General features: G+C 39.3%; 2 protein-coding genes and 1 pseudogene across 2 annotated transcripts; 2 read left to right on the plus strand and 1 right to left on the minus strand.

Annotated features, from left to right (window-relative positions):
• The first annotated feature begins 1,221 nt into the window (after positions 1-1,221).
• LOC127777430 (uncharacterized) lies at positions 1,222-2,210 on the plus strand. Its single transcript, XM_052304022.1, has one exon. It carries the CDS (start codon positions 1,509-1,511, stop codon positions 1,812-1,814), a length of 306 nt encoding a protein of 101 aa, XP_052159982.1. The 5' UTR covers positions 1,222-1,508; the 3' UTR covers positions 1,815-2,210.
• Positions 2,211-12,458: 10,248 nt separating this feature from the next.
• LOC127777776 (probable sugar phosphate/phosphate translocator At1g06470) lies at positions 12,459-18,166 on the plus strand. Its single transcript, XM_052304393.1, has 12 exons — positions 12,459-13,149; positions 13,255-13,424; positions 13,525-13,610; positions 13,722-13,771; positions 13,979-14,046; positions 14,880-14,980; positions 15,101-15,113; positions 15,722-15,906; positions 15,983-16,069; positions 16,627-16,721; positions 17,137-17,300; positions 17,586-18,166. The coding sequence occupies exons 1-11, from the start codon at positions 12,842-12,844 to the stop codon at positions 17,264-17,266; spliced, it is 1,293 nt and encodes a 430-aa protein (XP_052160353.1). The 5' UTR covers positions 12,459-12,841; the 3' UTR covers positions 17,267-17,300; positions 17,586-18,166.
• Positions 18,167-18,817: 651 nt separating this feature from the next.
• Positions 18,818-27,186, minus strand: LOC127777541 (uncharacterized; annotated as a pseudogene).
• Positions 27,187-27,946: the final 760 nt, after the last annotated feature.

The following is a 27,946-nucleotide window of genomic DNA, read 5'->3' on the forward strand; positions in this document are numbered from 1 at the left end:
AACTACATATGTCAGATCTAAGGTACCATATCACAAAACTACAAATTTTACAAATTTAGTGATGATGGTATCAAAGAACTATAATTTTAGAATTTATATCCATAGCACTGTTGAGATTACAAAAGTTATAGTTTTTTTTTAATAAAACTGATGTTAAATTTGTCATTTTCTTATATGATACCTTAAATTTGTAGTTTTGTAAAAAAAAAATATAGAGTAAATTTCACAACACTACAGGTATTTTGCATAATTTATCAAAAAGACTACAGATTTAAGAGTTTATTTCATAAAACTAAATATTTGGTGTCTCCGTTATTAATAAAACTACAGGTACTTTGAACAATCTATCACAAAACTACAGATTTAAAAACTTATTTCATAAAACTATAAATTTAGTGTATTCGTTTATTAAAGAACTACTCATTTATTGTCTTCATCTATCACAAAACTACAGATTTAGTGTCTCCATTATCACAAAACTACATAAAACATGTAGTTTTGTGATAATGGAGACACTAAACATGTAGTTTTGTAATAAATGAAGATATTAAATTTGTAGTTTTGTGAAACAGGTTCTTAAATCTATAGTTTTGTGATATATTAAACAAGTTCTTAAAACTGTAGTTTTGTGATAGACCGTGTAAAGTATATGCAGTTTTATGATGCACGTTATTAAATCTGTATATGATAGATTGATTAAAATATATGTAGTTTTATAAAATTTACTTTTTTATAATCTAACCCTGGCAGGCATAAAGAAGCACACGGTGTGTAGATAACTATAACCCATTCAATTATTACATGCATCAGTCACTTCGTCTTGAAAGCTTAAGCAAATTAAAAAGAATAGGTAACCTAATACACTTACGGTTCTAACATGTGTACCATGATGTTTGAAATGAGCGAAAATAAAGATAAAGTTAAGATACGGTCAAAAAAAAAATCATTAGCGCATGATTAAAAGTGACTTTTAATTATTACAAACCTAAAAATTAGGTTTAATCGATATTTTAAAGCAATTTTTATATAGAAAGGTTTCTACGAAACATACCGTTTTAGCGGTTTGAAAAATATGCTAACAGAAATAAAAAAAATTATATATCTTAATTAGAAAAGAATCTACTATATCTTAATCTAACGGATTGTTTTTATTTCTGTTGATTGTTGTCTCCGTGTGTCTTGCTCTGTTCGATGCGCTTGCTGGTTTGGATTGTTCTCGCATGTCAGGTAGCTCTAGGTAGCTTAGGTTAGCTGATGGATTAGCTGAGATGAGCTGACAACTGCTGCTGCGATGCTCTCTCTGTTAATTGCCCTTGTCCCTACGCCTCCCTCCGTTCGTTCCCGCGCATATCTGTATAAAAGCCTACCTAATTCCCGCCAAATCTTCCCCCGCTCGATCTCATCGATCTCCACCACCTCACCTGCAAGTAAGCAACCCACCCACCCACACACACACTCGTACGGCGCTGTACTGTACGGTACGGATCGGGCTAGGAGATCGAGCAGCAATGGCGCCTCTGTACTGCGGCGGCAGGGTGGCGGCGGCGGCGGTGCTCCTGGCGCTCCTCGTGGCGGTCGTGGCGCCGCCGGCGACGACGTGCGCGGACGCGGCGCGGGTGCTGCTCGGCGGCGAGCTGGCGGCGGCGGCGGCGGCGACGCGAGTAGAGGAGCAGGATGTGAAGACGACGACGACGCAAGCAGCAGCAGCAGCTCCGCCGCCGCCGCCGTCGTTCGCGCGGTGGAGGACGGCCGCCGGCAATGCTGCGGCGGCGAGGTTCCTCGGCTCCGTCCCGAGCCCTGGGATCGGGCACTAGGTTTAGTAATTAGTTTACCAGTTTAATTAATTAGAGTTCGATCGATCTCCATTGATGATGATTTCGTTGCTCTCGACAAACACTCGAGGTTTTCCGGCTAGCTCTACAGTGGCGGAGCCTCCGCCACGTTCAACTTAGGTGGTGCACAGTAACCTTCAGATCCAAAATTTCTTACTTAAGAACACGAAAATGTGCAGTGCTGCATTGATTTTTTCTAAGGCTTTCAATGGTAGTGTACCCCTTAGCTTTACAAAATAGTGGGCTAGCTGGTCTGGGATCGACGTCTCGTCCGTTCTATTTATTCGATATTAGGTCTTTCCTTAATATTCGTGTTTCTTTTTTTTTATATTTCGTTGCTTGATTCGATCCGGTTAATTGATTTTCTAGTTGCTCTCCCGTGTTGTTGGCTTGTTGCTTTTAATATTTTTCCATTTTTAATTACTAGTTCTTCCATTTCGCGCTTGATCGATCGATCGGGTCGGGTGAGTGAGTGATTGGAGGTTGAGTACGCTAGGAAGGCAAGTTTTTTGTAGGCGCGTCGAACGCTAGCTGCAACTTGTTGCGTGTGGTGGTCGCGTGCTCGTGTTGTTTTCTTCTGCTTGTAGTTTGTAGCTAGGCTTGTACTACATGTATATAGCGATCAATTCCATTCATTTATTTTACGTTGTTTTCATTTCTCTATCTGTACATATGAAATGTTGGATCATATTATTGTTATTATGTTCGTGGATGGATGGTTGGAAGATGTTAAACATACTGGACAAGTTCTTCGCTTCTTGATACGTCGGTGTTATAGTTAGCACACGCGGTTTTACGCGCGTGTGGTGGTTGATTGTCACATTTATTACTGTGTCACACTAGTTGGTTTAGGCTGATCATAAGCAGTACAAAAAAGCAAAGGAGGCAACACCAAATCATTTTGTGATATGACTTTTGTATTTCTACTAGCCAAAACACTCAAAAATGTCTACAGTAATTTAAAATTAAGTTTAAAGATTTGAAATTTGGCAACAACTTATAAGCCAGAAAGCAAATAATAAGGGCTCTCGATGTCATAACTATCATAGATGGTCTAAAAACAAAAACATTTGTTATATCTCAAGCAAACAGGGATATCAAAAAACTGTCTATGACAGTGTAAAAGGGACATTGGGATAATAGACAAAACGCACATGCTATCTTTTCTATAATCTTCTAGTAAAATGCTTCCACTTTCTTTGTTGTTAACAAATTTGAATTTCACGTTCATCTCGAATACAGAATAGAAGCTATGGTTTTCGTCCTACTCATGTCCCCTTCTCTCCAGACGCAGACAACTTTGGCCGTGACTAGGAGCATTAATTCTTCCACCCAAATTCTAGGCTGATATATAAGTGTATGACGTTGATACGAAAATCTTTATTGAGAAGTCCAATTGGCCTCACGGAGCAATGGGAAAAGCATAAAACTATTGTTTAGTGTCTCAAATTGACATCCATATATATATATATATAGTTTCATGGTTTTATGTGTTCATGACTTTTAGTCAAGTGGGATCATGCAATGATCCTGACATGTTTTGCTGGAATAGTTAGGATCAAATTGGTCGAATATATAGTGTATAAAGGATTGTAAAAGAGTAAAAAATTTAAATTGAGATTTTGACTAGTTTGGTGCTACATGCATAAATTTTGTTTGTTATGAGTGATCTTTTGTTAAATTCAACATCATACACTTTTTAACAAGTTGCGCCGGAATCAATACTCCCAATGTTATAGAATGTAAGTCACTATGGGCCTTTAACAGGAAGGTAAAACAACTTACATCCTGTAACAGAGAGAGATTATACTTAATTTCTCCCTGTCAAACAGTTGGTGTACAAATTAAATACCTCAGTACATTAGCATGATTTGATAGGTTTATTTGAATTAAGGACAATTGAGTTGATTGAACTCGTGCTATAAGACATGATCAATTTGCCATGTCTAACTCTCTATCTACCACTAGCATTGCCGACCTAGTAGTAGTTTTCAGTCCCAAGCATGCTTAGGTATATTTCACTGTGGCTAGCATATGATTGGGCCACTTGACTATATCTATGGATATATTTGGACACCGTTCAAGTTAAAGTGGTTCTATGTTCCATCAAACTTGTTCAAGTAGCATCTGATGCCGACTCATTAAATTTAGTCACTTCTACTGTGGCACCTGCCTTTACCGACAGCATTTCCGAGCTTTGATCAACTACTTCTACTGTCCAAATGCAGAAGAACAACTATTTCTGGCAACGAATACCAAAACAAATCTGTTAGTAACTAGAAAAAGCTAGTATATATTTTACGTTCATAACTATCAGAATAGAGGGAGTACATGATAAGCCGAGAATAAATAAATAAATAAAGGAGATTTGAAGGGAGGGATGTCCCTCTAAAAAATATTTTTTTAAGAATAAATTGTAAGTATGTTAGTAATCGAACACATGATCTCGGGGTTGATACCATACACTTTTTATCACCGTACTATCAAGTCAATCTCGAGAATGATAGAAATTTATTTGTAAGAATGATTAGAAATGTTTCACGTCTCCGATCACTGCCCATTCCGTGGACAGACAAAATAAATTGTGATTGGTTGGTTTTATACATGAAAAAACAAAGCACATTCCGTCGAAAATTATGTATGTGAAGGTACAGTCATAGTCAGGCCGAAACGCAATCTTGAAGACAAAGAAACAAAAGAAATGGTAGTACAGCGTGAGACTGATAGACAATGGAGTATGTAACCAAAAGTCACATGACATTGAATAAAAGATGCGATATTTTGCTAGCTACAGTGACGACAGAGACGAGCACGAAAGGCTTCGACAGCAGTGGACACTGTCGCTAAAATGTGGGCCTAACACGTTCTCAAGTAATATACCCTCTCCAAAATAATTGGAGCACTAATAATCACTTTACTGTTTTGCAAATTTGATCTCGGTTAAGGCCAAACAAAATAATGCAAATATTCTATACACTTGCCTAAATATTGCAACATCTGCTAGTCACACGAGGGCTGCTACAAAACGGGATCCCGTTGCAACGGGATAGGCATATTAACTATTCTCTTACACGAGTATCACAGGTATCAGGTCCTAGGTATAACAGGTACCGGATAACAGGTATCACAGGTATCAGGTACCATGCAGCTGGTATCACAACAGGTATCAGGTATCAGGTACTATCTCATACAAGGGTATCCCGTTCTAACGGGATACCGTTGTCTAGGTTTTCTGTAGTCACATACACTGTTTTTATTTAAGGGAGAGTCACATACCTTGGTTAGTTTCATTTAGACGTCATTTGGAATCGGGCATTTTTTAACAGACTCATAGAAATTTAATTAATTTATATTAATTTTTTTTGAAATTCATGCGTTTCAAAACAACGCATGATTTTATTGATTCCAACAACAATAATTTTGTTGATTCTAACAAGTAGTCTAGTGATGTATGTTTGATCCTTAATTAACTCTACTACTATTATAAAGAGGGAGTCGTCATCCTCCACCTCTATGTAAAATTCTCTTTCCCCCTTAAAAACCATCCACCCTGAGACCTATTTTCTAAGAAAGAAACGAACAGCCCACATGGACCTTATCCCCCGCTAAATTGAATAAAAAAAACGTTGCAACGCACGAGCCATTGTAGCTGGAGGAAAGAACCACAGTCAACATGGATCGTCCCATCTTTTGCCTTGAGGCTGATACAGCACATTACTTCGCCAACAAGTCCAAGATGGGAGTTAGCCATTTATCCATTTATATCTGATGGATCATAGAAAATATTTCCAATCTCCATTTGAGCCCACAACTTCCTGATGTTGCTCAACTTGATACCTTTGCATGCAGTCTTAATGGGGTAATCCTAATGGGCGGGTGATCGCTCCCTCCCCTCCCCAGTGATCACCTGCCCCTCCCCCTTACTAATTTATCTCCCCTTCTTTTCTTAATACTACACCATAAAAATTTAAATTAAAATTCAAATTTGAAACGGGTACGTAAACTTTTTACTTATAAACTTTGGGCCTATAAACTAATATTTGAATTTAAATTCAAATTCAAATTTGAAACGGGTATGTAAACTTTTGACCTATAAACTTTGGGTCTATAAACTAATATTTGAATTTAAATTCAAACTTTAGCTGTATAAACTTTAGATGTATAGAAATATTATATATAGAAAATATTTATATTTGAATTCAAATTCAAATTTGAATCGGATATAATTCAAATTCAAATTTGAATCGGGTATGTAAAATTTTGACTTATAAACTTTGGATCTATAAACTTTAGGTGTATAGAAATACTATATACGAAAAGATATTTGAATTCAAATTCAAATTTGAATCAGATATAATTCAAATTCAAATTTGAATCGGATCTATAAACTTTAGGTCTATAAACTTTAGATGTATAGAAATACTATATATAAAAAAATATTTGAATTCAAATTCAAATTTGAATCGGATATATAAACTTTTAACTTATAAATTTTGGTCTCTAAAATTTAGGTGTGTAAACTTGAGGTGTATAAACTTTAAGTTAATAAATTTACTAAAATAGAAAATTAATACGGTGCCAAAAAAAGAAACTAGGTGAGGGAGGGAGGGGGAGGAGGGGGGGAATCGATCGCCCTGGGCGAGCGAGGGCGCTCGCCCGCCCAGTAGCATTTCTGGTCTTAATGCGTAAATTGTCGCTCCTCTCTCTCTCTCTCTCTCTCTCTCTCTCTCTCTCTTCTCCGGTTCCCCCTCGGAAAATTTAACTATTTGCCACTTTAGAAAGTGGCCACTCTTCAAATATCACCCTTAACATTGTTCCTACATTTTTGCTATCTCATGAACATGCCAGCATAAACTTTCATTAAATATCTATTTTGCCCCTGACCCTTCTCCGTCTCTCTTTGCACAGTGATTGCAAAGGCGAGCCACCTATCGCCGGCACTCCTCCTATTCTCTAGTATAGCATTATTTTATAGGCATTGGACCGATAAGTTAATCTAGCGCGTCAGAGATAGACCTTAAGAGGACCTAAACGACTCCATTGTAGGTCTGAAGCAGGTAATAGTCATCTAATATGGGTGGTAAATGAGCCCGATTTGGTCATTTATCGGTCTCAAATAGGCATATGTCTACTATATTCCTTAGAGGAAAAAGTCCACTTTATGTTTCTCATCTAAGATTCGAGGTTCAATTGCATTCCTCAACAGCAAAGCCAGGTATAACGCATCCTCTATTTCCCAAAACCGCTTGATGTGACTGCATTTGCACTGATTTTGAAAAAGAGGATACGTTCTACCCGGTTTTGCGGTTGAGGGATGCGATTGAAACCTGAACCTTAGATGAGGGACTAAATTAGACGTATTCCTTCCTTAGATAGGCCGTAAATTATCATGGGCCTTAAATGTGCATGATATCTCCATTATGGGCCTGTGTTGGGCCGTAATTTCTCTTTCGTGAGCCTTGAATGGGCCATGGTTAATTTCTCTTTCTCGATCCTTCAATACCTGACAAGCAAACCTAAGGACAATCATTCGTTTGAGCTTGATTATACGCGCTCGTCCAAGTACGTGTTTGGTTGACAGGAAATTATTTTCTACATCTAAGATGCATAATACTTTAAACAATTATATAAAGAATAATAAAATTTGAAAAGATATAATTTGATAATATAAAACACTATAAATATACAAGTATATTTATAGTGTTTTATAAATACTATTTAAAACACTATAAACACTATAAATAAAACACTATAAATTCGATCTACACATGAAGGAACAAAATTAATAAAATTTATCTACGCTGTACTAGTACTATTTACTGTTTAATTTTATTATTTTTGTTTCTGTAGATCAAATATAGTCTTGTTTATTTATTTATAGACTTATATCATCCTAATTAATATTACTATTTAAAAAATATAATTGTTTAGGTGTAGAAAATCCTTGTCCTTCGGTTGACCCTTAGCCCGCTGTCTTCTTCTTCGCATTGACATGAACCATGTGGTTGTTGATCTACAGTTCTACACGGATCGCTGCCAATATCTAAGATATTTCACTGTGCTGCTCATTGCTCGATCACCATTGACCAGCCAGCCAGTGATGTCGAGTAGGTTGAATCTCCCGAAGATGGATGAAGATAAAGATTAAGTGTTTCACGCAAAATGAGGTGGCACTAACGTGTGATTAATTGAGTTTTAATTATTAGAAACTTGAAAAATAATTTAATCTTATATTTTAGAACAACTTTCATATATAACAAAACGTACCGTTTATTAGTTTGAAAAACGTGCCACAAGTATTCAAAAGTTTATCTAACTTTTGTTTTGTTGGACTAACGAACGGGGCCTCGGGTCACCGGACGCTGCCGCGCAGGGTGATAAATGCAGATATGAAGATTTCTGAACATGGAGTTCACCAAAAAAAATTGCAGGGAAGTAAAGGACATTCTCCTTGCAGCAATGGCAAATCTTCCAGGGGGAAATTTAATTATTCCACTGCCGAGCCTGAGTTTGTCAATGGCCTCAAGCCTCACTTTGATGGAACAGTTCTTTCCATTCTCATGGTTAACAACAATGTCAATGGCCTTCAGGTTCTCAGGGATGGAGTCTGGTACCATGTCCCAACCAAGCCTTACACTTTGTTGATCAACCTTGGAGACATGACCGAGGTACGTACTTGCCTAGTTGCAAAAAAAATGTTTGAATTTTGAATGATTTAAACGAAAATCAAAGAGTTGTTATTACAATGAGTTTGAAATTTCTTGAAACAGAAAATTTATGAGCAATGGGATCTTCAAGAGCCCGGTGCATAGGATTGTGACAAACGGCGAGAAAGATTACGCTGCCGGGTTCTATGGGACTTTGTCCGGAGGGACAATGGTCATCGACACACTAAAGAACTAGGCGCAGTATGTTCTTGCAGAGTGTTGCAAAGCTGCAAAATTCAAATAAAAATTCCGGTCTCTTTTGAAGGAGGACTGTTGTAATTTTGGTGTTGCCCTCTCTAAATAAACAAATTTGGGTTTTAAGAAGATACATTGAAGTTTTATTAGTGTGTACTTGCTGCAACAGACTCAATTTGAAACAAATTATTGACCGGATTGATTATTTATTTGATCATAGAGATAAATTAAATATTTTGATAAACAAATTAGCTTAACAGCTAACTTAAAACAGGTTCCCATCGGATGGCCTATTCGGTCAAAGAAAAAGCCAAATTTTGAATTTTCAAACTTAATTTTGATATTGATTTTGAGATATTTTCTACATAGTTTCTTTTTCAGTATTGGCTTTTAAGTCACCGAGAACACATATATAAAAGTTTTACCTACAAATTTATTTTTATTCTCTAATAAGCTGTTTTGGCTTATTACGAAAAAAGCCAAACGATGGGGCCCCAAGTGTCTAAGCAATGCAGTAGAATATTTTTTTTTCTGAATTTTTTTTTCAAAATGTTAATCAAATAATCTATTTCAGTAATTGAATAAAATAATCTGAAAAAACTAAACCTAACGACGATGCAACCATAAAGTTCATTATGTGGAGTATAAATGAATCTAGCTCTACAGGAGATAGAACTGTCTGACAGGCGCGCAGTGTCCACTATCCAGTTTGGAGATGATCATGATACATGAACAAGCGTCTTGACTAACGCTTGACAACAACTCAAGTGCTATGATTCATAGTTCTTCAAAAAAAAGTGCTATGATTCATGGGATAGATGAATGCGACAGTGGATCCAACTGGACTCCACCTACACACAATTTCATTCTTTCAGAACTATCTGCAGATCGAGATGGTTCATCCATCCAAATCCATACCAAATCTATTACAAACAAATAAAATTCAGAGAACAAACAGACTAAGCCATGATACACTACCTAATTACGTACTACTAATTTCTTTCAGGTACCACTAATTAGCCTTTTCACCAGAAAGAGCTTAGCAAGCAAGCTCATTTCATTTCACTGTAAAGTTCGTGTGCAATTAGCAAAGCTTGCAGCATCATGGTAACCAATTTTATATCTGTTAGGTCCAACAAACGCTCGTCTTCAGTCTTCACCAATCAGGCCATGACCACCTGATTATATTAATTACTTTGGACGCCATTAGTTAAATACACACTTGGTAGGATGTTTGGTTTGCTAAACCTGTCTCGGGTCAGATCAGTGCTTGGCAGAAGGCAGATGATGTGGATCCTGTAGCTAGATGATACCCGAACCCGGATTGGAGTTCAGTGGTTTTTACCTTTTTGATCAGATCTGCTTTTCCTCGTGTGGATCTCGCAATTTCCCTCCATCTAAAAAACTCAAATTCTAGGTATAAATCTGAACAAGAATTTATCCAGATTTATAAGTAGAATTTAATTTTTTCTAAGACAGAGGGTGTATTTGAAAGCATGCAATACTTAGTCCGCACTTCACACTTACAAAACCTCTTTTGTCTTTTCGTGGGTTGCTTTCAGATCATACACATCATCCCCTTTATTTGTTAAGTATATATGAGGAGATGCCTGATCATGCTATTTGAAATTGCACATAGATTACGACCAAAAAAATTAACTGTGGAATGTACCCAAACTTTCAGCCTCATCGTTTGGCATATTTTTTGAATATGCCAAATGGCATATTTACAAACGAAAATCAATTTGTGAATAAAACTTTTATATATGTGTTCTTAGCGATCTAAAAGCAAAGGCTGAAAAATAAACTTCGATGAAAAAACCCCAAAATCAGCTTCAAATTTAACGTTGAAAATTCAAATTTTGGCTGATAAGCATATGAATATGCCAAACGATGAGACCCTTTATGTCGTCCTGTTGCCTGAATGTATGAGAGTATCTTACAACGCCCCATATCATTGTAGATAATCCGTAATGTCTAATTGTATTTATTTAGTATGTATGGTATAAATGGTTTTCATCTTTAGGATTGTTGCAATGAAGCAAAATTATAATCTTTCTAAGAATATCTATTGTCATGGTTCACAATAGGATATTGCTATATATAGGTCAATAAAAAAACGTTTAAATTGTAAAGCACAAAGCCACTAGCAAGGATGCTATTGGAATGGATAAGCATGAGCATGAGTGGCTCATGTAACCAGTGTGGCTCTGTAAAAATTGATGACTGACTACGTTATAAATGTCCCACGGACATACATACCATCCGTGCACCACGTAAAAAAAATTATGCTTGAGGCAACAATTGTTTATAAAACTTTTATATCTATGTTTTCAGTTTTATATCTATGTTTTCAGTGACTTAAAAGCTAATATAAAGTATATATAAGACCTTTATATCTATGTTTTCAGTGACTTGAGAGATAATACTGAAAATAAATTTTAATAAAAAATATCAAAATAAACTTAAAACTAAATTAAATTTTTAAATTTGAATTTTAAATATAGCTAATAAGCCAACAAACGACTACGATGGAGCTGTAAATGAACACACTAGGCAAATCAAATAAAGACAAAGCAGAATCAGTAAACCATTTCTCCAGATAAAAAACGCAATCAATTGCATCTGGGGGAAGCACTCAATGGTCCAGCCTTGGCTTAGATCCAAAATTGCATCCACTATTTTAAGTGGGGTACAGTTAAAATCAAAATTATCCGATCGTACAGTGGACAAAACCTAGATCCCATAGTGGGGGCATATTGACCACACTACTAGCGTTATCGTCGCTCTTCAGCTTCTCAACCACAACCAAAATACAAAATTTAAAACTTAGTTTTGAATTTATTGTAACAGCTTTTACCATATTTTATTTTCTACCATTCATTTTATATAGCTAAATATAAGTTTTATCTACAAATTAGTTTCTTTCACAAATAAGCATTATGATTTAGCATCAGTCATAGGTGAAACGATTACACTATACACTATTGAGAATGAGTTCTTTAGTTGAGGTTTCCAACTCATTTTTCTCATTTTACACACGCACATTTACCAAACTACTAAACATTGTGTGTATTAAATAGTTTTCTATACGAAAGTTGTTTTTTTAAAAAATATATTAATCCATTTGTCAGAAAAAGCTAATACTTAATTAATTATGCGCTAGTGAGTTGTTCTGTTTTGTGTGCGTGAGGGATTTGTTCCCAACAACAAGTGTTGAACACAGCCTAATTAGCCCCACAAAGGTTCATAATTTCAGTGGAATCCGGTTTAGATTTATGAAATTCGGACTTTCGGATTGGGTGAAAACACAAACCACTCGATTTGTCAAACTAAATTCAAATTCTTATAATAAAATTTGAATTGTACCAGTTTACGACGAATTACGTGAAATCCGACGATATCGCTTACTCTCTCTGTCCCGAAAAAAACGAATATAAAACTATGTGACATATTCTAGTACAACGAATATAGACTATCCTAGAATGTGTGACATATTCCAGTACAACGAATCTAGACTATACTAGAATCTGTGACATATTCTAGTACAACGAATCTAGACTATACTAGAATGTGTCACATCCAATCTAGGTAGGTTTTTTATGGGACGGATGGAGTATGGTCTTATGGACAGATTTTGATCCGATATCAGGATTGTGAACCCTGCCCCCACCGGGTGGGGCCCACCCCCACCACCAACGGAGGGGAACCCCTGGCACTCGCACCAGAACGCCACCGAACCGGGCGCGACAGCGAGCGCCTGTCCGGCACGCGGCCACCACCAAACCCGACCCGCCCGCGTCGCGACCACACCCGCCAAATCCACCACCGTCTCCCTCCTCCGCCTCGCCTCGTCCCCCGGCAGGCAAGGTCGGCACGCACCGGCCACCCACCCCCCAGATCCCCCGGCGCCGCCGCGGCCGCGCCATTCGCCGATTGCGTCGGCGTCGGCATTCCGTGTCGCGCGGGTGCGCAATGCCGGCGTCGTCGTCGTCCTTCTTGTAGGTTGCCAGCCAGGTAGGTAGGTGCGCGCGCGCGCGCCGCGGGCGGAGCCGCCGAGGAGGAGGAGAGAGATCGCTTTGGCGCGCGCCGTGGTGGTGGAGGGATATGCATTCGAAGCCCGAGGGGGACGCGGCGGCGGCGGCGGCGGCGGAGGGTGGGTCCCCGCGATCCGGCTACTTCCGGCAGCGGAGCATGTACGCCGCGGATCCGGACGGGGTCGGCGCCGCCACACCCCGCAAGGCGTTCGACGTGGAGAACCCTCCCGGCGGCGCCGGGGGGCTCCGCCCGAGCGAGTCCGTCACCAAGCTGGAGTCGCTGGAGCGTGCCGAGCGCGCCGCCCTGGCGCCCGCGGTGGTGCTCAAGACGGGCTTCTACATCCTCGTCTGGTACGCCTTCAGTACCTGCCTCACGCTGTGAGTATACTCCTCCTCCTCTTCTTCGTCCTCCTCAGATGTGATGTGAGCCAGCAACAATGGCGGTTTGATTTGGTTTGCTTGGTTGCTTGCTTGCTGGGGTAGATACAACAAGACGCTGCTTGGCGACAAGCTGGGCAAGTTCCCGGCGCCGCTGCTGATGAACACCGTGCACTTCGCGCTGCAGGCGGGGCTCTCCAAGATCATAATGCTGTTCCAGACCAAAGGGGTGGAGAACGCGGTGGAGATGGGATGGAAGGATTACTTCATGAGAGGTTCGTGTGTGTGTGTGTGTTGGATTCCTCGGAGTTGAAGATGATTTTGTACAAGAATTTTGTTTGGCTATTTAGTCTGACAAGTTTTGCATTTCTTCAGTCGTGCCAACTGCTCTAGGAACAGCATTGGACATAAACCTGAGCAATGCGTCTCTAGTGTTTATCTCGGTGACATTTGCTACCATGGTATCTACTTATCCAGAGAAATGCTTCGTTATTCTTGCTATTAATCAGATTCCTCTCAGTTCATTTGCCTGAAAAATTAACTAGACTTTTTTTAAAATTGACTCTTTGCAGTGTAAATCAGCCTCCCCGATATTTCTTTTGATGTTTGCTTTTGCATTTAGGTGAGTGCTAACTACCACGAAATTTGTTATTACCTCTGTAGTATGGCTTTCCTGTACAAATGCTTACTCAGTTGATTCTATCTGTGATGATTATTGGGGGCAATTGATTATTATTCTATCAAATTAATAAGATTTGTTCCACGGTCTTTCGAATTCCTTTGTTTTTTATAGTATATATTCTTCTAAATATTCCTTCTCTTTTACAAGGTTGGAGAGTCCCAGCATCAAGCTTCTAGGAATAATTGTAGTTATCTCTACTGGGGTTCTCTTGACAGGTTCGTACCTTCGGAGGGCTTAGAATGCATGCAGAGAGACTATTGCTGAGCATTGAATTTTGTGCTGTTGCTAAGTATGCTGGCAGCTAGCTTATTTATTAAGATAGTTTTGCTTTATCCTTTTTATGACTTGCTCTTCTATGTCATTATTAGATTGTATTTTACCAGCACAGGTTGAAACATGATCTGTAGGTAACAAACAAAAGTTAGCTGTTCGGAAGGTGGTATTATGATAGACTAAGTACTACCTGTCTTAATTGTCATTCTTGACTTGTTTGATAAATGAAGAAAAAGCTGAGCTTTCTCATTATGCAGTATAAGTCTATTGCCTTGCAAAATTCCAATGCTGGAGAATACATCATTTCGTAAATTAGGGGCAGGTGTTGGTTTAAAGGTTTTATCAGTTCAAATTATCCTTTTTAACTTGTTTTTGGGATAATGGCTACTGAATTTAACATAGTGTAGACGCCATACCTTATAAGGTAAAACATGTCTGTGGTGTTTACCACGATTTGGATATCAGTGACTCTTTTGGTGGTGTTGAGATGGTTATCTCCTATTTGGCAAGCATTGTTTCTCTAGGCATGATTAGATCCACTACTGAGCTGAAGAAGTTGGTGAGACGAAATGCTGTTAAATATATATTCTGCTTCACATAGAGGTTGAATTGACGGGTGTGCAACAAACTGTAACTTGTACTCCGGTAGAGTGTTTCTCTTATATAAGGCACTATATTGTTACACTCTTCCGTTGTGCAATCCTTTTTAGTGTAATAACGTAATGTACCTTTTGGAGTTATCTTTTATGATCTAATGATGTGTTTTTTTTATCAGTTTCAAAGGAGACTGAGTTTGACTTCTGGGGATTCATTTTTGTGACACTTGCCGCTGTTATGTCAGGATTTCGCTGGTCCATGACTCAGATACTGTTGCAAGTAAGTGCCCTAACTAAAGTTATCCAAATATTTTTGAATCACATGTTTCTCTTGTTCCTCAATGCTCCCCGTGCTAATGTTTAGCTTTGTTTTTCTGCATGTGGATCTTGATATTTCAAGAAAGATTCTTATGGTATGTTGCCTACTTAGCTGAGCTTAATGCTTTATCTTTGAAAACCTATTCCAACAATAAGAGAGGAGTCCACAAGGGCACCTTAATACTTCTAATGTCAAATTATTTGGTAGATTTGTTGTGCATATAATAATTTTTTTATTCAGTCGAATTAAGGCCTTCTTTGGATATTTACCTATGTTTTTTCCCGATAAGGCTAAGTAGAAATCTTTTTTTTTTTTTTATCAAAGGCTCACGCCCAGCTTTTTGAGCTAAGTAGAAATCTTTGCTCTGTTCTCCAAAGCCATGTGACTTTTTTATATGAAGAGTCATCAGTTGCTTGAGCAGTTAATAAAATTTAATGAGGGCTGAGTAGAAATCTTTGCTCTGTTCTCCAAAGCCATATGACTGTTTTTATATGAGGTGTCATCAGTTGCTTGAGCAGTTGATGAAATTTAAACACAAATTTTGTGTACCATAAATGTGTATGACGCTAATGTTGTTGATCTTTACCTTAGAAATATCAGGAACAATGTTCCAACATCATACAGATTAGCTGTAGTTTGTGCTGGATCCTCATTCCATTTGACCTAGGGTTGCACGGGGTGACAATAATCTATCTTTGGCAGGTCTAAAAAATCCAATCACCCTGATGAGTCATGTAACCCCAGTGATGGCCATAGCCACCATGGTACTCTCTCTCTTAATGGATCCTTGGAGCGATTTTCAGAAGAACACATATTTTGATAGCCCGTGGCATGTCATGCGCAGTTTTTTACTTATGCTTGTTGGAGGAACCTTGGCCTTTTTCATGGTAATGAGCATTTATTTTATCACAAACTTGTTAGTAGTATCATATATGTTGTCATGATGTTTTGTTTTAAATGCAGGTGTTAACGGAGTATGTACTTGTTTCAGCAACCAGTGCTATAACTGTGACAATAGCTGGGGTAGTAAAAGAAGCTGTAACCATCTTGGTAAAATTTAAAATTTGTATATATCTTCCAACTTTCATCATCTATAGCAGAATCTGAATTTTATTGACCCCTTGCAAGGTAGTATCTTAATTCTACCTAATATTTAAGTGAATACTGCTATTAATAACAGAGAACACTTCATTTGAACTAGAACCAGGATAATAAACATGGTCAACCATTGATAACTCATGAAAAAGAATGACTAATAGTCTTGAACCGGTTTTTTTGAGTGTTCCTTTTTCTAAACATTTTTTATGCACCCAAGGAAAAAATATACAACCAGTAGCTTCCTCAATTTTAAATCATGATCAGTAAGTTATTCGATTTTTGGCACATCTAAAGTTTAAAGATAGCTTGCGTAATAAAAAAAGCTGTCAGTAGTGTTACATGACAATCAACGTTTTGTATTAGTAGTATTACCATGAATATCATACCGTGATTGGTAATATCTCTATATATAAATAGAATCCTATACTCCATAAGTTCAGATTTGGCATGCTTCTAGGTATAGGCATCTGCAACTGTGATTGAAGAAATTTTCCACCTTGTCCTTTCAGGTCGCAGTATTTTATTTCCATGATGAGTTCACTTGGTTGAAAGGGCTTGGTCTCGCCACCATCATGGTTGGAGTTAGCTTATTCAATTGGTACAAGTAAGTGGCTCTTTTTTTTGAAACATTTTCAACTTTAACTCATGGGCAACACAAATGCGATTCCATAGTTCTTAACTTGTATAGAAAAGGGCTAATGAACTAACAGAGGAATAGCATTCAGAATAGGTTAACATGAGATAATGCCATAATGAATGGTAAGCTAGTTCAAAATGCTAGTAGCATATTCTATATTGCTAAACCGGTTGTTGTTTCTTACCTAGTAGTTGATTCTTTTTGCATCAAGTTTGCAATCGTCAACCGATCTTTAGATCTTAAGTCTTATGACATCATAATAATCGCACTACACATTAAGCACTTACTGTACCACATATCACATAATTGATTCCTTGACATGCTATTCTTTTGCCTTTTCATGGTGTGACGATATCTTATTTATTGCTAATCATAATCATAGGTATGAGAAATACAAAAAGGGTCACATAAATGAGGATGAAGTTAATTCACCTTCATTCGATGGAGATGCCAAATACATCATTCTAGATGACTTGGAGGACCAGGATGAGTTTCAGGATGAAGATACATAATTTTGCAATGTGGCAACATTTTAACTGTCACTTGGTAAGGACCTCTTGCATCTCTTGTCCAATATGGACACCCTGGCATGACTGAGTAGGCTCTAGGCGCGCGTGTTTGATTATACAATTCCATATTTGCCAAAAATGTTTGAACCTGCAACTGAACCAACATAATATTCATGCCAAATAATGCTGCAATTAGATATGTCAATACCATTTCTGACATAATATTTGTTCGGATTAATCTGTGGTTCTGTTCTCTCGTTTTGCTCACCATTTTTGTCCCAAAATTGATGCAGTGATGATTTGACTAATCCCATTTTGGCAGGATTTTTATGCCCTGAAACCATTCATGTCTGCTTATTGATTGAAACTATAAGTACTTATGGATATTTCCACTTAAACGAGGTGTCACGGACAAGGGCACTGCTAGACTTGCTGATGTTCTGCAACCAAACTTAAAAATTATCTGCCGGAGCTTGTCCGTCTCCAAACAATGAAATGGTTTCTCACTTCTCATCCTTCATTAAATAGCCAGGCAAACTAAGAGCTAACTTCATCGAAATCCCCATTTTTGAGAAGATTGGCAGCAGTTGAAATTGTTATGGCTGTTTATATTGGTATTGCCTGAGAATGGACGTCATTTACGTGTTTTTCTTCTCTTTGTGCGAGCTTGAACATGCACATATTCATTCTTAAACCTCCACATTTTTGGTGCCTAGGAATATTCATTCTATATAGATCAAATTGTAAGAGTTACCACACATACCTCCATATTTGCTGTTCCCTTGAAAGTTAGGGAGCAGCCTTTTGATTGTTTGTATTTGTAGAATTGTAGCATGTAATACTGTAACTTGTACTGTAACACTTCCAGTCTACTTGGAATCACAAGTTTTAAATTTGTGTGTGCATTTTGTCCATTCATTTGCCCTTGTCAAAGAGAAGATATTTGTACTACTTGTGCGCCAAACTGCCAATAAAGGACAAAGACCCAGCTCGCTGGACCTTCATTTGAATTACAAATGAATACTGTACAACTGATCACACAGAGGTGGAGACTTCTCCCTAGTATGAGATAGTGCTCAGGTGGTAGAATGAGCTATTCTCAATCAAGTCATCGAAGAACAGCAGTTCTATTGACTACAATAGTTTGCTATTGGATAATCAGTAACACATTCAAAATTAAATTGCACAACAACATTACATCCACATCACTGATAAATTTGCACACCTTTGCTGCGTCCTCATCTTCAGAAGAAATCCCATACTGTCCAACATCAAAGTTCTCCTGAAATAAACAACTGAATCAGACTAAATCAACAAGAAATCCCCTACTCCCCAACATCGACATGCCGCATGCGCATGGTGAGCGGCGCAAACTGATCTAGTTTTGCCAACCCACCGCCTTGGCAATTGGCACCCCCACACCAGAGAACATATCAGGGGCAGATGTTAACTTGGCATGCACATGAGTTATCCAAAGATCTGATACATTACAAAATTAAGACGAACAGATCTTATACCTCACAAATTCACAAACAACCTGTGTGTATACATAGATTGGATATACAAATGTACTATGAGTTTAGAAAAATGGAATACATACAATGTCAGCAATGCAGTCGAGCAGAACTGTACATGGGCACTATAGACGGTAGGGACCTCTTATTCATGGGAACACGGTGTGGATGGATCGGATTTCATCTCGATCAGATGAGTAATTGAGTAGTAATAAAAATCAAGATGCCGCATGTTTATTGATCTATCTACTGGATGATGTAGGCCAGCGCGGTCTCAACTGAGGCAATCATGTTCTTCATCCTGACGGTAAGGAAGCAGCTTTCGCTGGCGAAAACCCGTGTAGCGGCGCGCTGGCACCGGTGTGAGCTGAGCCACGACAGCACGTAGGGCAACCCTGCCATCACATTTTTGGAGAACTCGGTCCTCATTTTATCGAGATCGTTGTACAGCCTTCTCCTGAGAGCAGCCATGTCAGGGTCTGCGCTAGGCTGCACGGAAGGATCGATGGTGGCAAGAAGGCTCTCCAGTTGGTTCACGACATCGTCCTCGTCCAGGCCTTCAATCTCCCACAGCTTCACTGCCCCTTTGATGGTGGTGTACGTTGGGTTTGTGGTAACTGGAATCGCCGTCCATATGCCCCAGACACGGCTCACAACGTCCAGCCTGTACATCTCGCAGGCCACCTCTGGGGAGAGATCATGGCCATCGAGCAGTTTCTTCTTTGGTCTCCTCTCCACATACGCCGCAGCCTCGTCCGCCCTGATCAGATCCTCCTGTGACAGGGGGCTCCTGTACTCTGCTGTTACAGTCAAGAGCTTGGCCATGGAGGCCGTCGCAAGCTGGCCATGTTCTTCCTGATCCGGCGCGTTCACGTAGACGATCAGGTTCTTCTCCTCATCGCCCAAAAGGTCCTTGATATGGACGATGGACTTGTGCTTGTTGGAGCTCAACAAGACGTCATGGCAACCGCTGTCGACGGAGGAGATCTCTACCCCTGGGTGTGCTGCCCTGATGGTGACCTCCAAGTCCTGCGCGACAATGGAGGTCAAGCCACCGATGGAGAGTGCCATGGCGTCCCTGATGTTCTGCACGCTCTCGTTGACGAAGGAGTAGGTGCCGAAGCCCTGGGATGCCAGGTAGTAGAGCGTGCGTGGGTCGTGGTAGGAACCGAAGCCGAACGTGTAGGTTCGGAACCGGCGCCTCACCGCTACGGCCGTGTCCGACTCCTCGAAACTTTTCGTCCCCTTGACTTGGCCAAACTTGTCTCTCCTTACTAGTTGCAAGCTTTCCTTCAGTAGTCTGATGTCCTTTCCATCGGAGAGGACAATGATGCCACTCAAACGGCGCGCTTCCCGCCGAGGCCGCCGATCCAGCACCTTGCAAAATAAAGTTTGAGAAAGAAATTTGTAAGTGGATGATGTAGTATGTCAGACAAACGGATCTCCTCTAGCAGAGAGGCAAGTACTCTCCATTGGGTAGTTCTAAAGGGCGATCGATCGCCCTACCAATCCAGTAGCGATCGGTAGCCCCCCCTCCCCTCCTCCCCCTCCCTCCCTTTACCTGGTTTTCTTTTTTGGCACCGCATTACTTTTTTATTTTAGTAAATTTATACACCTCAAGTTTACACATCTAAAGTTTAGAGAAAAAAAATTTATAAGTCAAAAGTTTATATATCCGATTCAAATTTGAATTTGAATTCAAATATTTTTTTATATATAGTATTTCTATACATGTAAAGTTTATACACCTAAAGTTTATAGACCTAAAGTTTATAAGTCAAAAGTTTATATATCCGATTCAAATTTGAATTTGAATTCAAATTTTTTCATATATAGTATTTCTATATATCTAAAGTTTATACACCTAAAGTTTATATACCCGATTCAAATTTGAATTTGAATTATATCTAATTCAAATTTGAATTTGAATACAAATATTTTCTATATATAGTATTTCTATACATCTAAAGTTTATAGACCCAAAGTTTATAAGTAAAAAGTTTATATACCCGATTCAATGAATCGGGTATATAAACTTTTGACTTATAAACTTTGGGTCTATAAAGAAACTTTAGATGTATAGAAATACTATAAAAAATATTTGAATTCAAATTTAAATTTGAATTAGTAATATAAACTTTTGATTTATAAACTTTGGGTCTATAAACTTTAGGTATATAAATTTACTAAAATAAAAAAGTAATGCGGTGCCAAAAAAGGAAACGCGGAAGGAGGGAGGGGGGAGGGGTGGTGATCGCTACCCGATCGCTACCGCGATCGATCGCGCATTAGTGTTTGGGCCTTGTTCGGTTACACAAGGATTCAATCCGGGCCGGGAATGACAAGTATAGTAAGAAATTTATGATAGATACAACGAGAGACCCGGATTTATTCCGGGCCAGGAACCAATTTACTCATGATAGGGACAATAAGAGATCAGGAATCAATTCACTAATCAAGAGGAGTGGAACTAATCCGGATGAATCAATCCACTAATCAAGAGGTGTGGAACTAATCCAGATGTTTTGTTGTACCTAATATGAGTAAATTGGTTCTTGACCCGGAATAAATCCTGTCTCTTGTTGTACCTATTATAAATTTCTTGTTATACCTATCATTCCCGGCCCGGAACAAATCCTTGTGTAACCGACCAACAAGAGACTGGCCACGCGCGCGCCATTGTTAACACCAAAATTTGGTAACATTCTTCTCTGGATCCGGTTAATTAAAGAGCACAATCAGCCGATAGAAAGCTTATCCAATAGAGATCGAGTTCAAGGAGTCATGAAGACCATGATATGACGGCTTAAGTTTATCTATTAATTAGGCAAGTTTTGTATTTAGGAAAGTTTGTGTCATGTTTGATAAGGACTTTATGTTTTTCCTTTTATCTTTAGAAAAGTTTGTGTCGTATCCAATTAGGACTCTTATCAGCCTATAGGTATAAACATGTACACCCGGGGTCCCTGTAAATTATCTACAAAGATCAATAAACACTTACGGCGCATCGCCACCCTTTTAGTTTTCGTTTTTCTCCGACAAGGGGTAAGGCTTGTTATGGCTTGTTTGTATCGGCGAGGCTAGGACCTCGACACTCTAATCTTGTCTATGTAAACACCTATCTATCATATACCCTATTCAATCTAAGTTGAGAATGTTTTTATTCTATATCGGCTGGTCCTTTTAGGGTTTTCTTGTTGGCTTAGATTAGTTAGGGTATCCACCACACTGAAAATCAATCAAAGGCTTGATTGTTTAGACCTTATACTTCCTTTTATACTTAGTGCTGCATCAATTGAGTTTGATCTACTAAGTGGTGTTTGGAATTGTAAGAACTAAATTGCTTTTCAATTGTCGATGAGGCTATCATCGGGGTTTCAGCCGATGAATTATTTGGACGTTGTATCGGCTTATAAGGATTATATACAAGTTGGTGTTAGCCGATTGCAATAAAGGTTTCATTGTTTACTTAATCATTTGGATTAACGACATCGGATTTTCAACCGACGTATGTTTTAACCATCGGATCAACGTTTATTCTATCGTATCATTATCGGCCAATTGGTTTCTATTGGATTATATTGTTCTATTATTATAAGTTCTCTTTGCTTATCCGATTGTCTTTATATCACTGTTATAAATCTACATCGGACATATAGCCGATTGCTCAAAACCATATCGGCATCAATTGGAACTACTATATCAGCTTATCGGTCGATCAGCTCTTTGATCGTCCGTTTATACATCTTGTCAATTGTAGGATCAAACCGACTGGCACGCCCCCATCTATTCAATATTTTAAGACCTGCAGTGGAGCTAAGCAGATATCCCAGGCCTTCGTGTGTTTGTTGATACGATTCGCATCAACACAGACTTGGCACCAGGCCGGGCGCGGATTTTTCGTCAACAGCGATGCAGTGAATGACAGACACGCGATACACCGCTCTGCTCCTATTCCTTCGGACGGCGTGGGCCCGCTGAAGGCCGCATATATTGCCATGTCCCCAATGCGCCATGGACTGGCCACGCGTCGCGCAGCCTCATGGCGAAGCCATGCAGCGAATGACAAGCACGCGACACACCACTCTGCTCCTATTCCTTCAGACGACATGGGCCCGCTGAAGGCCACATACAGTGCCACATCCCCAATGCATGCAATTGAGTTGTCATCCGTTGCGCATCGCCCTGCAACTAGCATCATGATGTTGCTTGCAGTCAATCTTCCGGGCCCACCACCCTGCATAGACCGCCGAGCGAAGTTTCCACACTGAACCTAGGGCAGAGAGAGACGCCAGGCTCCCTTCCAAGATCACGATCTAAGTCTTCCCCCGGGATAGTAGCTATGCCTCGGGACCATTGCGTACCTAGGGCGTATCACACCCCCAGGGGACATTCCATGCCTGGGGCCCTCAGGCGCACCCAGGGCCCCACACGTGCTCTCACTGCTATTTAACATAGTGTCTCGTTGATTTGGACGAGCTTTTCAAAGATGTCAAGATAAAGGAGTTCATGATGGTTATCATGGCTTAGAGATATGGATCTTGTAGGTCTCGATGCTCTTATTGAGACCTCAGAGATGTAGATCTTGTAGGTACCGATGCTCTTCTTGATATCTTAGTGATGTAGATCTTGCGGGCTTTCGATACCCCGGGTCCTCGGAAGACAAGGGACCCGGTTCCCGTTCCTCCAACATATATAGTACAATATTGATTATATTACTACTGGGTTGCAAGGATAGCTGTTCTCTCTCCCCGTCTCTCTTTCATTCGTACTAATATGATATAGGCATATTGTTAGTACGCTGATTTGGATGTCTTATCGCATAAACACCATTTCAGATGATTGTTGTCTATTTAATTATATATTCTGCGTCATACCTAAACGATATATAGATTACTCCTCCCTTCCCTAGGCTCATAGCCAGATTCGACGATGACAGGAAACTAAGGTTGTATTTAGATCCAAAGTTTGGATCCAAACTTCAGTCTTTTTCCATCACATCAACCTGTCATACACACACAATTTTTCAGTCATATCATCTCCAATTTCAATCAAAATCCAAACTTTGCGTTGAACTAAACACAGCCTAAGATCGAGAGTCGGCGTGGCGGAGTAGATCAGCATATACCCTCTCTAATCCCTCTCTCGGGAACTCAAGGGAAGACGAGTTTGCTTGGTGCAGAGGTTTTTTAAGACCGACTCATTGTGGTCACTACGCAACATGGGATAGAGCAGTAATAGATGACTGTTTACTAGTAGTACGTACAATTATAAGATCAAAAGTTTCTAAGCAGAGAGCGATGCAAAGGGTTGTTGTCTGAGAAGATTGAAGCTTAGTCCTCGTTTAGCTTCGTTTCTCAGTCCTTCTGCTATCTCTTTTTTGTTTGCATTGGTCCTTATTCCTGAGGTTTTGAGTCTAAAAACCTATAATTTTTTTGTCTATGTATATCTATATATGTATATAGAAGTCGGATTTTTATTAATTATGTTTTTAAAGAAATGAATCGTGTATATGATATTAAGCTAGACCATGTGCTAGACAACAATCTTATGTCTCGTCTTTCTCTCCCCTCTACCTCATATCCCATATTATTACTTATCCCTGACGCTGACATCATATAATATATTGTTCACTCTCGTTGGTAAGATATGTATAGAAAAAATTTGATCATTTGGTTTTAATTTTATACTCTACTACTCCATCCGGTTTTATTTTAATTAACGTTTTGAACAATGACATGGTCTACAAGATATATCTTTGATCTTATTTTTTATTATAATATATATAATAAATAAATGTATGTTTACTTTTATTATAATGGTTTGAAAGATAAATCTATATATGTTGTTTTAGTTCATTTAAACTAAATATTTTTAAAGTTATTGATGGTTAAAGTTATAAAAGTTTGATCTTAATCTTATCTAAAACGTCAATTAATATGGAACCGGAGGGAGGGAGTATTTGTTTATGTGTGGGGACAATTTAGAAAATTTAATGCGATCACCACGTACGGTAAAATCTAGCTACACCGTAAACACGAATATGGGCATAGTAGTAATAGGAATATGGACAGGATATATATATATATATATATATATATATATATATATATATATATATATATATATATATATATATATATATATATATATATATATATATATATATATATATAGCTAACACAGATAAACTAATTAAGCTAACCCAGATATATTAGAGAAAATGAGAAAAATGGGAGAGATTTGTTAATACAGCTAGCTAGTTAGAAGTGAAAGGACAATATAGCCTAGTAGTTCCAGTGACTTCAATAGCACCTCAAGATACCGAGTTCAAATATTCATATGAGCGAATTTTAGATTGATTTATTTGAGGGCTAAGTTCGCTGTATAATAGCTAAGTTTCTAATTTTAAAAAGGCTAAGTTCCATGTATGATTGGTTAAGTTTTTAATTTTAAAAAATTGCACACATATGTGTGTGTGTATATATATAGGGTTGGATGCAGAAGCCAGATAAAAAATACCTTCTATAGAAAAAAAAACTAGATGAACGTAACGTACCTCGTATGCCACATTCAAGCCTGCACCTATTTTGACACCACCGCTAGCCTCCAAGGCTTGAACCGCCTCGTTGGACGACCTCTTCCCTTGTTCCGTCATGGGAGTCAGCTCGGAGAGCCGGTCTGCCCTCGGGCCGAAGGTGACGATGGAGAGGCGGTCCTGCTGCGTGAGGTTGTGGATGATGAACTTGGCGCCCTGCTTCAGCTGCTCCAGCTCGTCCCTCATCCTGCCACCGATGTCCAGCACCATGACGAGGTCCAATGGCGCCCTCGTCTGCTTGGTGTACGCCGGCGCCTTCACGCGTACCATCACGGCGAACTTCTCGCGGCGTTGGGACGAGATGGCCGGGACCTCCGTGAACACTCCCAGCTGCACCCTCCCAGCTGCCGCCGCCACCGCCTCCTCTTGTTGCTGGGCGAGTCCGGAGCTGTCCGCCGCGTGCACCGGCGTCCGCCCGGTCACCGCAGGTTCTTGGCCGACCGTGGTGCTTGGCTGGAACATTATAGTTATTACTCCCTCTGTCCTAAAATATACTCCCTCTGTTTCACAATGTAAATCATTCTAGCATTTCCCACATTTATATTGATGTTAGTGAATCTAGATAAACATCAATATAAATATGGGAAATGCTAGAATGACTTACATTGTGAAACGGATGAAGTAGTATTTTTTGGACCCTGACACAGTCTCCGAGGTGCTACTTTGACCAACAATATATATAAAAGTAAGATGCTTTAAATAAAAAGAATTACATATTATGATAGTTTGTTTAATAATAAATCTAAAAACATCAAATTTACATGAATGATCTTTTATATATATATTTTGCTATTAATTGTTAAAATTAAAAATATTTAACTTGTCACTATACTAAAAATGCTCATATTTTGGGACGGAGGAAGTAACATAGATCATTTGGTCGTTGCAACGCACGGATATTTTTTTTTAATACATAGACGCATGCAGGCATATGCGTACCTTGTCCAGGAACTGGCAAACCGCCGGGAAGGCGCAGCCATGGTCCTGAGGAGACGACTTGGACAGCGAGGCGAACTCGCGATCGTCCTTAGGCGGCCGCGACACGCGCTCCACGCTGCCCGACGCGTAGTTCTCTTGAGACCCGCGAACGAGGTGATCCGTGATGCCTCGAAGTTGAGCAGGCATCTCTTTCTCAGGTACTGAGGCGTGTTGCAAATGGAAAGGCAGGGGGCGTTGTTGCGGACGAGCTCGTCGAACCTCGACTGCACATCCATGGCGCTGTCCCTGAGCTCGATCCCTCTCCAGATCCACATATCCGCCTTGTGGATAGGCGGCCGCCCGTTGCTCCAGGCCTCGCTCATGATGGAGCCGACGTGTTCCATGACCCTGACGAGCTCACAGACCTTGCTGTTGAGGTCATTCATGTTGTACTCGGCTATCCTGGGCCATCTCCCATGCGTGTTGTACACCCACACCAACAGCTTCTGGATCGCGGATGAGCCCTCGGCTACGATCGCTGCCTCCAAGCTCGAGTTCCCGCGACTACCGGCGCCCTGCAGGCCTGCAGGTGCCATGCATGCGGTTCCTTCATGGACAGCGGCTGGCGGCGCCATGACCGATCGATCGATATATATCTCTGTACGATTAATTCATGTTTAATTTGTGTAAGAGAGTCTATTATATATATATGCGGAACACCAATAATATCAGCTTCTGCTCATCGATCAGCAACATCAAATGAGTGCTTAATTACGAAATGAACTATTATGAGATCGATCGACAATAAGTTTACCTAGAGCTGTCTATCGGGTTAGCTGAAGCCTGAAGGTGCTGGAGAGCGCGCGGAAGATGCTACCAACAATTCAAAGATAGCCTAGGCAGACAACTTCTCAAGCTAGAGCAACTAATATATAGGAGACTCACAATTTTATTTTTACTTTTTTCAATAAATAACCTCCTTAAGATTAGGTGAATAGCATATATATCCTACCATACAAATTTTTGAGTTGACCCAGCATCTTAATTAATAATTAACTGCGAGCCAAGAAATCTATTAATGCTGTTATGGGTGAGGGCAGGCAAGATAGTCTTTTTAAGCTCTTATGTTTCATTTGTTCAGTCACCAGTCACCACTAGTAGCTATACCTGACAAGAAAATGATAACAAGTAGGAGTAATATAAACTAAATGTTACTCAGCTCCCTCCGTATTTTAATATATAACGACGTTGATTTTTTATCAACTTTTAATTATTCATTTTATTTAAAAGTTTTTATAAATATAGAAATATTTATATCATACTTAAAGAACATTTGATGATAAATCCAGCCACAATAAAATAAATGATAATCATATAATTATTTTAAATGAGACGAATGATCAAACGTACGTATCTCAACAAAACAAAGTTAATGGTATATTATATTAAAATACGAAAAGAGTAATATATACTCTTGGCATCTCTATATCTCTAGTCTCTTTCCCATACGCACGAAGCGTGCAACCACCGCTCCCCCAAAAGGTTTTTTTTTAAAAAAAAAAACAAAACGTTGGATCCAGTGCATTATGCTCGAACCACTACTAATATACTAGGCCCATGCAATTCATCCTCAGTTGTATGACCCGTTACAAT

The sequence above is a fragment of the Oryza glaberrima genome, chromosome 6 (assembly GCF_000147395.1).
Source record: "Oryza glaberrima chromosome 6, OglaRS2, whole genome shotgun sequence".
In the NCBI taxonomy this organism is placed as follows: domain Eukaryota; kingdom Viridiplantae; phylum Streptophyta; class Magnoliopsida; order Poales; family Poaceae; genus Oryza; species Oryza glaberrima.